The following is a 12,213-nucleotide window of genomic DNA, read 5'->3' on the forward strand; positions in this document are numbered from 1 at the left end:
CGTGTGCCGGACAGCGGCTGGGTGGACTCGTGTCGGAGCTTCCCTTCTCCGCAGGGGCGAAACGGGCCGGGAGGGGCGGAGGAGACCGGGTGGCTGCCGGGGGCGGCGGGAGAGGCGGGCGAGAGAGGGCGGGAGCTGAGGCCGGGCGGTGAGTCAACCGGGGCGCGCGGTGCCCCCGACCACGCTCGGGGCGGTGGCGGGCGGGGCGGCCGAGGGGGCGGGGCGGGACGTACCAACAGCCCCCCGGGGGAGGATACTCTGGTACCCCCCTCCCAACAGCTGCCCGCGCCGCCTGCGTTACCAAGGGGAACCCCCCGGTGCGCGGGCACGTCTGCGAGTCCACAGAGCGGGCCGGGAAAGGCGGGGTCGAGGCGACTTGTCCCCAGGCGGGTGGAAAAGTGGGGGGATAGGGGTCGAGATAGACGCGCGCGGCACACACCTTCATCCCCGCCCCCCCCTCCCCGCGGCGGGGTGGTGTGGCCCGCTCTGAGGAGGGCGGGGAGCGGCGCGCAGCGCCTGCTTGCTCAGTGACACACGCACCCGTTGCGGGGAGGCGGCGGCTGGTTGGGAAGAGAGTGAGCGGGCGGGTGTCGTAGCGGCGGCGACTGGGAGCTGAGCCCGGAGCATGGCAGAGGCCGAAGCCGCTGCGGAGGCTGCTGCTGGTTTCTCCCCTTCGCCGCCTCCTCCCGCCTGCCGAGAACTTTTTCCAGCGGCCGGCGGCCGTGCTTCCCCCCGGTGGTGGTGGCAGCAGCGGCGGCGGCGGCAGCGGCGGCTCCGCTCGGCGGTGTCTCTCGGGCCAGGGCTGGGGCTGCTGGGGCTGGTTTTCTCTCGTTTCTGCTGCAGTAAGTGAAACTTTTTCCTGTTGGCGGCCGGGGCAGGGCGAGGGGGCGGGTGGAGGGAGGAGAGAAACCCGAGCCCCGGCAGCGCCGGGGGATTCGGCCGAGTTGGGGGAAACTTTGTGTGCGCGCCCGGCAGGGCGGCGGTTGCCTGCCGGCCGCCTTTCGCATGGGCATGGCCGGGGGGACGTGGCCGGGTTCACGGGAGCTTCCCCCGAGAGCGACTATGGAAGAGGGAGGCGAGGAGGGCTCGGAGCCGGAGCCTCCACAGACCCCGGGAGACCCTCGGGCTCTTTCCTCCGCCTTCTCCCCGAGAACCGCCCCCCCCCGCTGCTAGAGCCGCCGCCGGGATTCGCACTCGCTTCGAGGCCGCGGCCGGTCGAAGCGGGTGCCCGCAGGGCCGTTGTGCTGGCCGGCCCGTTAGCTTCACTTGCCGCGGCGGGGACCGTTACGAATGCAGGTCCCCGGGACGGGAGCCGCCCCGCCTAGCGCCTCTCCGCGAAGTTTTTTCGGCGGTCGGCTGGCTGGGGCGGCCGCAGCCCGGGGCGGGGCGCCGGGGCAAGTTTGTCCGCTGCTGATCCGGTGGTGGGGCTGGTACATCCCCCCTCTCTCCCCCGCCCTGGCGGGCGGCAGTTTTTCCGCCGTAATTCCCGTCCTGAACGGCAGAATTTCTCTTGTTCGCGGAGTTTTACGGCTGCTCTTCCCTCCAGCCTGTGGGAAGGACAGAGCGGTGGGTCTTCATCTTTTCCGGGTGTACTTCGGCGGAGGAAAAATTCGCTCTTTGCTTCTGGTGTTGCTGGCTTCTTTCGTTGTTTGCTCTTAATTAGGGTGAAATCGGTACTAGTTACTGTTTGCTTATGGTTTTAGATCGCTTGTTTCTTGTTGTGAAAATGTATGTGTGTATTCTGCATTACCCTCATCTCGGGCAGCTGCTGCTGGGGCACTGCGGTGTGCGCCCCCCGTGTGGTTTGATGTGACCGCTCGTAGGAAAATGCTGCCCCCACCCCCCCTGCTTTTTTCTGTGGAAAACAAGAAAGCAACGTAGCAGTTGGAAACGAAATCAGAGCAGGATATTTTTGTTCTTCTTTACTGCATGCAGTGTAGCGTGTATAGTGTCATCTTCACGGCAGTGAAAGATGAGGGGGAGAAAAAAAAAAAGTGGACTTGGGCAAGAGCACATCGAAAACCATCATCCTGCTGTTGTATTCCCAGTGCAGTAATGAGTAGTTGGCAAGGGTGTTTTATTATAGGCTACACCGTGTCCTTTCCCTTGAAGGAAAGAGGAACACGTTAGAGGAGGTAGTCTCTGGAGGTTCGTGTGATAAAAATACTGAGGAACTTGCAAGCTATGCCATCATAAAGCCATTGTATAGTATCTGAGAAGTGCTTTTTCAGGGAGGGAGTTGAGGCACTGCTGCTGTAAGATTGTGCTCTTGCATGTAATAGTCTCCCCCCTCTGGCAATGATGTAGCTTTCAGAAAAGATGATTATTACTAATTTAAGCTTAAAGACAGGCATTTCTTCTAAGAGCACCCTGTGAAATTGTGTATATCTGTCCCCAAAAAAAGCAACTATAGGAAAGACAGAAGGGTGTATTTTGGAGAAGGAAGAGTAGTTCACAGTTATTATTTGTTCTGATGGTGAATCTGTTACTGTTTTAATTTGCTGAGAGCTAATGTGTTCACATAAATTTAATTGAGAGGACAGATGTGGTCCTAATCAAGCTGAATAACGACTGCAGTACTTGTTACAGCATAAGAGTTCTGCGAGACTAGGTGATTCTCTTGTTAGCCAGAGATTACGAGGGTGCTTCTTTAGAGAAGATGAAATATGTTTGTGAAGTGGTCTAAAAGTTGAGTTGCTTGTGCAGAAATTTTTCTGTGTTGCATAGAGACTACAGGATCAAGTCTCTAAATTGCCATCTTTCTTATTTTTTTAATAGATCATCAGCTATTAAACAAAGTTTCTGTTGAAAAACTGAAACAAGATCTGTTGCCTTATTTTATGTTCTCTAGATCTGCTTGGCTGACTGTTTTTAAAAGTGTTTTTCTTCCTCTTTAAAATACATCCAACAGTTTAATTTCTCACACATGAAACTTTGGAGTTCTTAGTTGATGACAAACACACACTTATTAGACAGCATTGGTCTTTTTTTGTGGTAAATTGACTTCTTCAGTATTAAGAAGGTGCCGCATTTCAAAACCTTAAGGCTTGAAGTCTTGGTTTTCATAGTGTTGGCAAACTTATTGCACTAGCAATGTTTTTCGTCTCCCTACTCTTTTCTGATTAAAAATGTGAAGTTGAAGACTTGGCCTAACCCTGCCAAGCTATTTTTACATGTAAGTATGAAGATAATAGTAACAATGAAGTTAAGAGCATGGATGTGCTGTGTCATGAGCTGGCGTACTATTTTAGACTTGGTGAGTGTAGTTCAGATGTCAGTCTTCCTAGATTCCTTTTGGCATATGTGAACTTCACTGATAGCACTTCAGAACATTTGCCAAAAGTGGGAATGTTGTATTGAAATAATGTTCTTTTTCAAGCACAAAATTTTCAAGTATAATCTATGGATAGAAGGGGGAACTTAAAAAAACTACTGATGACTTTCATACTGTGAGATAAAGAGCAGGGGAAGATGATTTTTTTTTGTCAATATCTTAGTTTTTACAGTACACTATTCACCCCTGAAATTTCCTACAATTGTTTTAATTATCTCTGTCACTCATGAGTGTGAGGGGAAAAATTATGGTGGTTGTTAAGAGTGCTCATAAATATATTTCGAGCATGATTAGATGTTGATGGATCTCAAAATTTCTGACTATTGTTGGTGACCATTCTTCCGACTGGTTGGTCATTTCTGATAAATCTAGCAGAAGGAAGAATTGAAAACAGCACTACAAAAAAAAATGTAGAATAACTTCACTGTAAAATCAGATCAGTTTTTATGCAGTCATTTTGACTGGCAGCTGGAAATGATGAGTTATTTGATCTGTAATTCCTCAGACAAATATTTCCAAAAAACCTCCAACACTCTAACACAAAAAAAAAGGGGGGGGGGGGGGAAGAAAAAGAACAAATGCATGTGGAATCTGAAATAACAGCAACTCCAGACTCTGGTGGAACTAGATGGGTTGGATAATAAAGGTTTGGATAACACAAGTATACAGAGTACCATATAAACAAAAATGAGGTTGCAAATAAACAAAAACAAACCCACAAAACAGTACCAAAAAAACTCAAAACAAAACAAACCAACCAACGCAAGCACCCAGAAGTCCAGCAAGCCTGTACTTCAGGATAACTCAATATGTGGTGTGCTGGTTTGGAACTTCTCTTAGCTCTTCTTCATTGTGCTGTGTCTGGTCGTGTTCAAGATCACTGTTAAACTGTGAAAAATAAAGAGAAAACAACAAAATGTAGATGCTAATGTTTTAAGAATATATATAGTATAGGTTTATAATCCTTGACTGCTGTTTAAATTATACAAGATAGTTTCAATTTATCTGTAGCACTACATGGAAATAGTGCAAGCTGGCATTGCTCTGAAAGAGATAGTTATAAAACTTGTATGGACAGGGTGAAAGCAGGTTACAGTAATTATAATTTTTAGGATGAATGAAAAGTGAGGATGCCAACTAACATTTTTGGCTTCTACTGTGCAAGGACTCCCATCTATATGGAAGTGTAATGTTATTTGAGTTAAGATCTGAATGTTTTGAGTATTATAGAAGAATTGTGATGGTTGTTTAGCCACTCGTGCTACATAAAGGTTTAAGAGCTTATTGATTTAAACAATGTGTTTCTCTCTTGCCTCCTTAATTTTATGTCATGGAATATGAAGATTGCTTGATATTGAACAAAATGAGGCTCTAGCAGGATTTATATTTCTTTTAACATTACGGAGTTGAGTATCTTGTTTGGAATCATGGTCAAATCTAGGTTGTTCTCTCTCCTATCACCTTTATGTAGTATTGCTCCCAGGAGGATATTGAGAAATGAACGACTGCTCTGTAGAAAGAGCAGCAAAATATGTGCCTTTAAAGAGCAGCTGTGCCAGCTGATAACCCTTCAGGTGCTGGTGTTAGAGCTTTTAAGGTATGCAAAAGCACAGATGTAAATGCATCTGCTGTGAAACGGGAAAAGAAATTTGCTATGTGTTGCTTCAGTAAGCAGTGTGTGGGGCTAATAAGTAGCATTTGTGGAGCTCAAAGAAAAATTGAGTTAGAAGCTCTAGAATTAACAGTCTAAATCTCAGTTTTTAGAAAGTAAGTAGGCAATGGAAGTTGGGTAAGAGAAATACAAATCCTGGGATACAAACTAGTAGAAGGTAATTTTGCAAAGTGCCAGCTACTTGCAGTGCTGTTAGTAAATGTCCCTTTCTTAGTGTTGATTCAGTTGTCTGTTGAAAAGCAATAAACTTGAAGAGTGTTACTTTCCCACCTGTGTTGCACCAGTTGTTCCTGTGGAGGCAGATTGACCTGCAGTCCTGTGGTTGAATGCAACTTTGTCCAGAGCTCTTTATCTCTGTGTGGCTGCAGATTGATTAGGTAAGTCTGCAAAGAAGTGAGAGTGCTGAGATGGCTTGTGTTGTCTGCTTGCTCTGGAGTCCTGGTACGTTGCCTCTTCAAGGTGAGCTGTGTGGTGACAGATTTATTTGCTCTCGCACTGTTTGTGTTTGTACTTGGGCTTCTTGTTTCCAACTTCAAATGAATATGTTGTATTGAATCAGGATTATTTGAACTTTTTTTTTATCCTGATGACTGCTATATTGACTGGTATACAGACACTGGTGCAGGCATTCCTGTGAGGTATTTTCTTAGGGACCTGACAACTGAATACTAACTGAATGGCCAGATTTTCTTAGTGATGAATAGCTATAGGTGCAATTAATTAATATTTGTTATGCCATGTGTTGTTGGTGTTTGTTGTTTGTTTTATGATCTTTAAAGGTATGTTCTATCCTGAAATGTTTTATGTTTGTACGTGCAGTTTTGTGTGTGGTGTTTGGTTGGTTTTTAGGATTAGGCTGTTTAAACCAAGATTTTTGAAAAGTACCTGTTTGTAGGATGGTTACATTCAGTGCCTCACGTGTCATAGCTATTTGAAATGCAGTCATATATTTATATTGAGAGGATGGAGAAGATGATGAATGATTGGAGTAGGCATGAGATAGGTTAATCAAGCTTTTTTGTTAGAGGTAAAGAGGTCATTAACAGTGTTCGCAATTCCTGGTTAGAAAGCAGATGGATCGCATAGAAAAGTGTGTCATGGAAGTATGGGAAGAAATCCCAAGAATGACCAAGGAAGAAAAGATGGGAATGACTGAATGTGGATAAAATACAAGGAAATAGATGAGAAGCAATTAAATGGCAAAATGTGCAGTAAAGATGATGTCAGGGAAAATTAGTTTTGTTTTTCCATCCATAAAATGAGGAGAGATGAAAAAGCTGTTATATGAGAACTTGTCTTACTCCCCTGAATGTGAAAAGACAGTGAAGTTGTAAAGTAGTGGGTTAAAATGAGGTCTAGTTATGTTTGAATGCAACTCTTGAGGGGGCTCACAGCCAATACTTGCTGTGGTTCTAGAAAAGCTAGACTGGTGGTTGCTTACTGCACAACTTAGTATACAGGCTCATGGGGAAGAGCTTCAAGGCACAGAACAACGTAGTAAAAACACCAACCAACCAAACTGGTTTTAGTTACCCACTAGATGAATACTGCAAGCATTATTTTTATCTTAATTCTTTTAAGGTAATTAACTTTTAGACTTGGTACTCTTTCAAATGTGAACTCAAATTGTTTTTTCTGTCCATGAGTTAACAATAGAATAAAATCAGCAGCAATAATAAAAACCTTTCAAAGTCTTGAAACTTAATCTCTGTCCTTTTACCTGTGTTTTCCAAAGTGTGGGGAAATTAGTAGGTAAAGTTTAACATCAGCATGTTGTCAAGAAAGTCACTGTTCAGGTAGTGGAAAGTAGTGAGCTTCCAGACTATCTTATTTTATCACTACTGCCTTCTTCTGTTCAGTATTTTTGCTTCTTTTAAGTTGTTTTTTCAATTAGTGTGCAGAAGTAAAAACAGTTTTAATGTTATAATACTTTAAAAAAGCATGAGTTCGTATTGTCAACTTGAATGCTAGTCAAGTGTGTCTTGTCTTGAGTTGATCTGGTATACTACGATTACCTGCAGCAGTAGATGGCTCTTGCCGATTTCCCCTCTCTGTCCCCCCTCCTATATCAGATTTTCATTATCTGTCATTTAAGATACCTTTATATGTCTATAGGGATCATTATTTTCTCCTATTAGTCAAAGCTGCTATAACATGACAGTTTTTCAACTTGCCTTTAGTAGAATATCTTCTTGGGATTAGTTTGAACACAAGAGAATGTTTTCCTTAAGTGACTGTTGTTATAAATACTTAGAAGGTGCTAGTGCTATCACTGTAATGCAGTGGCACATGCAGAATTTGAAATAATTGAAATGGCAATCTCCTGCCAAAAAAAACATACTCACTGAGAGATGAATAAAGGTTATTCAAACAGGTCTCCATAGTTGATGTGCCTGCAGATCAGGGGAAGAAATAAACTAAGATAACTTGATTACTGTATTAGTTACTTTTGCATCTGTTATTTTCACTAGCCTTTGAGTTAGAAGATTACAAATTAGCATTTGACTTTTTCTTAATCCTGTTTCGTGTGAGCGTTCTTTGCCTACTTCTGTTGCTTCTTTTTTACCTGCAATACCACCCATGCTACATATGGTTAAGCTGAAAACTAATTATTGCTCGGACAAGTGCACTTAAGAGCAGCCTATTGGATGAAGAGATGCTGGAGACAGAATGTGAAAAAGTTGAGATTATGTTCAAGTTGCATAACTAGCTTTACTTGCCTTTTTTTCAGTGTACATAATCTGGTAGAACAATGGCCATTTTAGTCAAGCATAAGTTAAATTACATCAAATGCAAGGAAATTGTTCATAATAACAGAGGTTTGAGGGGACGAAACTTTTGACTTGTATTAACTTGCAGTATGTTTTCCCAAAATTCCTTCTTTAATTTCTCCTACATCACCTGTTTGCCCTTGCCACAATAAAAATGTATTTGGTCAACTCTGCTGAAGATGATTACTAGAGGTCAGAGAACCAAAAATGAAGAGCTGTTAAGCTTAATTGCATTTTTGAATGTATTTATAAAGATTGATAGTATTTGCATTATAAAACTCACTGATTGGCCCTTCTCCAGTGATGCTGCTTCTGTGCTTTAAACACTTCGATGCACTCTTGACTTCAAAAGGTAAACTTTCTTGAAACAGAATGTTATGACTTCTTTAAGGTACTTTAACATTTAAAGAGGCACTGTAGATCTAAAGAAATCAACCATGAGAATGTGATGGTTGTGACCGCACCATTAATCACTACTTTGGAAGTTTAAATGCATCTTGTTGAAAGTTTCAGTGTGTTATTGGTGACTGAGGTAGAACAAAGTCGTCTTCCTCTGGTAACTGGCAAGTGCAATATATGCATTTATCTGGAATATCCTGTATAGGAAGAAGTATGCAGAGTTCTGTGTAGTTGTGTTTCAGCAGTTTGTGCTGCCATAGTTCAAGCTTTTGCATGTAGCTTATATGGCACGGGATTGGAACTAGACAATCTTCAAGGTCCCTTTCAACCTAAACCATTCTGTGATTCTATGTGTATGAGACAACTGTTAAGTTTAATGGCTGTAAAATAGTAAGGCTTTTTACGTGAACATTTAATAACTGATGTTACCTGCTGACAAATCAGAATATAAATCTGTTTTTGATGAATACTTTTGTGTAAGCTTCATGTAAGGTCTTTTAAAAATTCTGCTGGGAGTGTTCTGCCTTGCTGAGGACTATGGGATTCTAGGGAACTGTCAGTGAAAGCTCCCTTGGTGGTATAGTTTGAGAGAGCTACTCTACAGTTGTGTTTGACAGGATTCAAGAGGGCGTGACTTACGTGTGATAAATTGATGTGGCTGCAAATAAGGTGAAAACTGAAGTGAAGAAAAGGAGTTGTCTACACAATTTGAGACTGCTCTGAAAAGAGGTCCTGAATTGAATGCTGTAAGTACATAGGACAAGACTGTGGACAGAAGAAGAGTGCTATGAACCTTGAGAGTCTTTTAGCAAGGTTTCCTAAAATGTCCTTGTAGCCAAATTGGTGAGATATGGTTTAGATTAGTGGATTATTAAGTAGGTGGAAACTTCTGTGTACTACTGGACTCTGAAGTTTCTGAGCAGCTGTATGAAGTCCACCTGGACACTTGTTCCTGGTGGCATGCCTTTAAGGATCGGTCCAGGGCCGGTATGTCTGCATTCTGTCCCTTCTTCCACTTCCAGCAAGTTTGTGGATGCTACCAGATTGTGAGGGGCAATTGATATGCTGGAGACTAGGGCTAATTGAGTGGGACATCTGCAGGCTGGAGAAGTAACTGGCACAAACCTCATGAAAAAACAAAAGCAGATGCCAAGTCTTTCTGGGACAGAGTGACCCCATGCAGCAGTGCAGTTGTGGTCCTAACTGGTGAAAAGCAGCTTTACAGGAGGGAACATAGGGGCCCTTGTGGGTTTAGTATGTGCCTTTGTAGTGTAAAAGGAGCATACTGGCAATGGTCAGACAGTTGAAGGAAGCAATTATTCTCTTCTATTTGGAGCCTGTGAGACTACATCTGGAGTACTGTGCCCAGTTTTGTGCTCCCGAGTACAAGGCAGATACTGAGGTGTCTGCGGAAGGCCAGTAAGATAGGGAGTCAGGGGCTAAGAAGTTAATTTGTTCAGCTTTGGGAAAAGTCTAAAATGGGGGATCCTAATTGCTGGCTATGACTGTTTAATAGGAGGTGAGAAAATGAAGACAGGTTCTCCTTAGATATGCACAGGGAAAGGGTAAGAGGCAACAGACGCAAGCTACAAGAGAAATTCTAACAATGTCTTGGCAGTATGTTTTCCTACATGGAGAATGAAGCACTGAAATAGGTGGTAGAATCTCTGTCCTTGAAAATATTCAGAACCTGGCTATGGTATGACCCTCAGCAACCTGATCTGACTTCAAAGTTGGCTCTGTTTTCAGTTGGGGATCAGATCGGACAACCTCCAGAAGTCCCTTTCAGTCTAAATGAACCTCATTTTGTGCATGGGTAGACAGGAGCTAGTATACTATAGCTGTGATCCCTGGAAGAAAAGAAGTGGTTGGAAGTCTTTTTCTATTAAGATTAAAATTTTAAAAGTCTGAAACAAGATTTTTCTCTGAAGGAAGCAGACTGCTAAAGCTTACTTTAAAATTAGATCCCATTGTTAACTCCTAGTGTAATAACTTCTAGAGAATCTCTTAAAGATGTGATTCCATGTCTTCTGTTACTTCAATAAGTAGCTGATAAAACCAGTCCCTTATAGCACAGAGCTGAGTGGCAGTGTGACAAAAACTGAAAATGTAGTTTGGCAGTAAATAGAACAGCTGTTATACAGCATTAACATGCTTGGCTATTGGCTACCAAGGCTTACTGTCCTAATGCAGTTCCTGGACAAAAAGGGTTAACTTGCTGGAATAGCTGGTAGTCAAACTTATTTTCACCCGGGGCCACATCCGCCTCTCTCGGTTGCATAGTTACGTTTATACAGTCCAAAAATTACATTTGGCCCTTTGAAGGCAACTGTGAGGCTGATGTGCTTCCAGTGAAAATGAGTTTGACAACCCTGACCTAGATGTTGTATTGCTATATGATGGTAGCTCCCACAAATTACAATAATTTTGCACTTAATAACAGATGCTTCTGTTATTAGATGGTCATTCTGGTACCATCAATTCAACATCAGTGAATAAATTCCAATAGTCTGTACCTGTCTATGTTAAAAAAGGACTTCCTGGTATTACAGTTGTTTCCTGTGCAAAGAAAACAAGACTACAGCTGCTGTTCAGTGATTTCAAGATCTTTTGGATTCTGTTGTGAAATCAAGATACTTTGGCCATAAAATTTTTCTAGTGTAAAGTTTGCCAAAATATTTTCCAAGATCCTAAGTATAATAATTTGTCCTGACTGCCTACAATATCATGTTGGGTTTTTTTAAAATGGGATATTAGAGTACAGTGACAGTTTTAAGGGTTGATGGTTTTTTTCCTCAGTGGGAAAAATGATACCTAGGAAATATCTGCGATGAAAATAAGAATTTACAAAGGCCAACACTAATGTAATTGGAAAGCTTTTCACAATGAGCTGTGTGTAACATTCACTTGCCGGCTAGCTGCAGTATCAGACGTTCAGGCAACATGAGGAAGGTAAGGGTTGATGGTCTAAGTTGAGCATGGCCTTAAGAGCTAAAAAAAAAAAAAAAGGCAGCAGTGTCAGCAATGCAGGGGGCAGCAGACATCCACATGACTTTGTAATGTAGCTGGTAACACATTAGATCGTGTCATGGGCAGCTGAGATTTGGGCATGAAATTTTTAGAATCTCCAGATAACATTAGAACTTTACAAATAATTGAAAATGTGAAGCCAGTGTTTAGCTGTCTTCCTGAATTTAGGAAACTTTGCAACTTTATGTAGTGCAAAGTACAACCTCCCCTCTCCTCCTAAAGACCTCTGTTCTTTCTAGAGTAGGTGATACGTAGGAAGACAACACTAGAGCAGTGAATTACTTAAGGGAATAGGGACTTTCCTAGGGATTGATAGTCTTCTTCCTTCATCTAGGACATCATGTGTCAGTGTTCCTGACCAGTTTTTAGTGGTTTTCTAATTTCAGTGCAGGAGGTACAATTGTGGGGGCAGGGAATGCTGAATACAACTGTTGCTGTATGCTTAACAGAAGTTTAGGTCCTTCCTTGAAATAAATTTCACACACCCTGCCTGGAAAAAAAAAAAAAAAAAAAAAAAAAAAAAAAACAAAACAAAAAAAAAAAACACAAACCCAAACAAAAAAACCACACACACACACAAAAAACTATGAGGAAAAAAAAGAAGAAAATATTCTGTTATCTGGGTGCTTATTTTAAGAAATTCAGAATTTTTACTTGTAGAGAATTTTTTTTTATCCTCAAACTTCCTGTAAGGACTGTGCACACTGAAAACACTAAATGCCGCAGGCAGTTTGTCTGAATGTGCCATGTTCCTTTCTCCATTTAAAGCTGGGGCAATGTCCATTTCTGCTTGGCTTCTTTTTTATTTTTTTTTTTGCTTTAATCCTTCTCTGTAAAAGTAATATCCCATTAAAGACAATTAAACATGTTAATGTACAAGTTTTTTCCATTGCTTTTGTTCTCCCAAAATGGCTGAAATGTCCTGTGTAGTGTGTTGTGGTTCGTTGGTTGTTTGTTTCGTTTTTGTTACCCTCAGGAGATGTTATTTGTGCTTCAAACTTCTTTCT

The 12,213-nt window shown here is 42.4% G+C and overlaps 1 protein-coding gene across 4 annotated transcripts in view; it reads left to right on the top strand.

Annotated features, from left to right (window-relative positions):
- The first annotated feature begins 397 nt into the window (after nt 1-397).
- Nucleotides 398-12,213, top strand: part of NECTIN3 (nectin cell adhesion molecule 3) — a 68,123-nt gene continuing 56,307 nt past the window's right edge. For 2 of the 4 annotated variants that reach the window (XM_065076108.1, XM_065076090.1), the window contains exon 1: nt 398-842. In XM_065076108.1, coding sequence (XP_064932180.1) covers nt 626-842 — 217 coding nt within the window. In that variant the 5' untranslated portion in view covers nt 398-625. The remainder of the gene's footprint in view (nt 843-12,213) is intronic. The other 2 variants (XR_010475249.1, XM_065076099.1) reach the window with 1 other exon arrangement.

The sequence above is a fragment of the Columba livia genome, chromosome 1 (assembly GCF_036013475.1).
Source record: "Columba livia isolate bColLiv1 breed racing homer chromosome 1, bColLiv1.pat.W.v2, whole genome shotgun sequence".
Lineage (NCBI taxonomy): Eukaryota > Metazoa > Chordata > Aves > Columbiformes > Columbidae > Columba > Columba livia.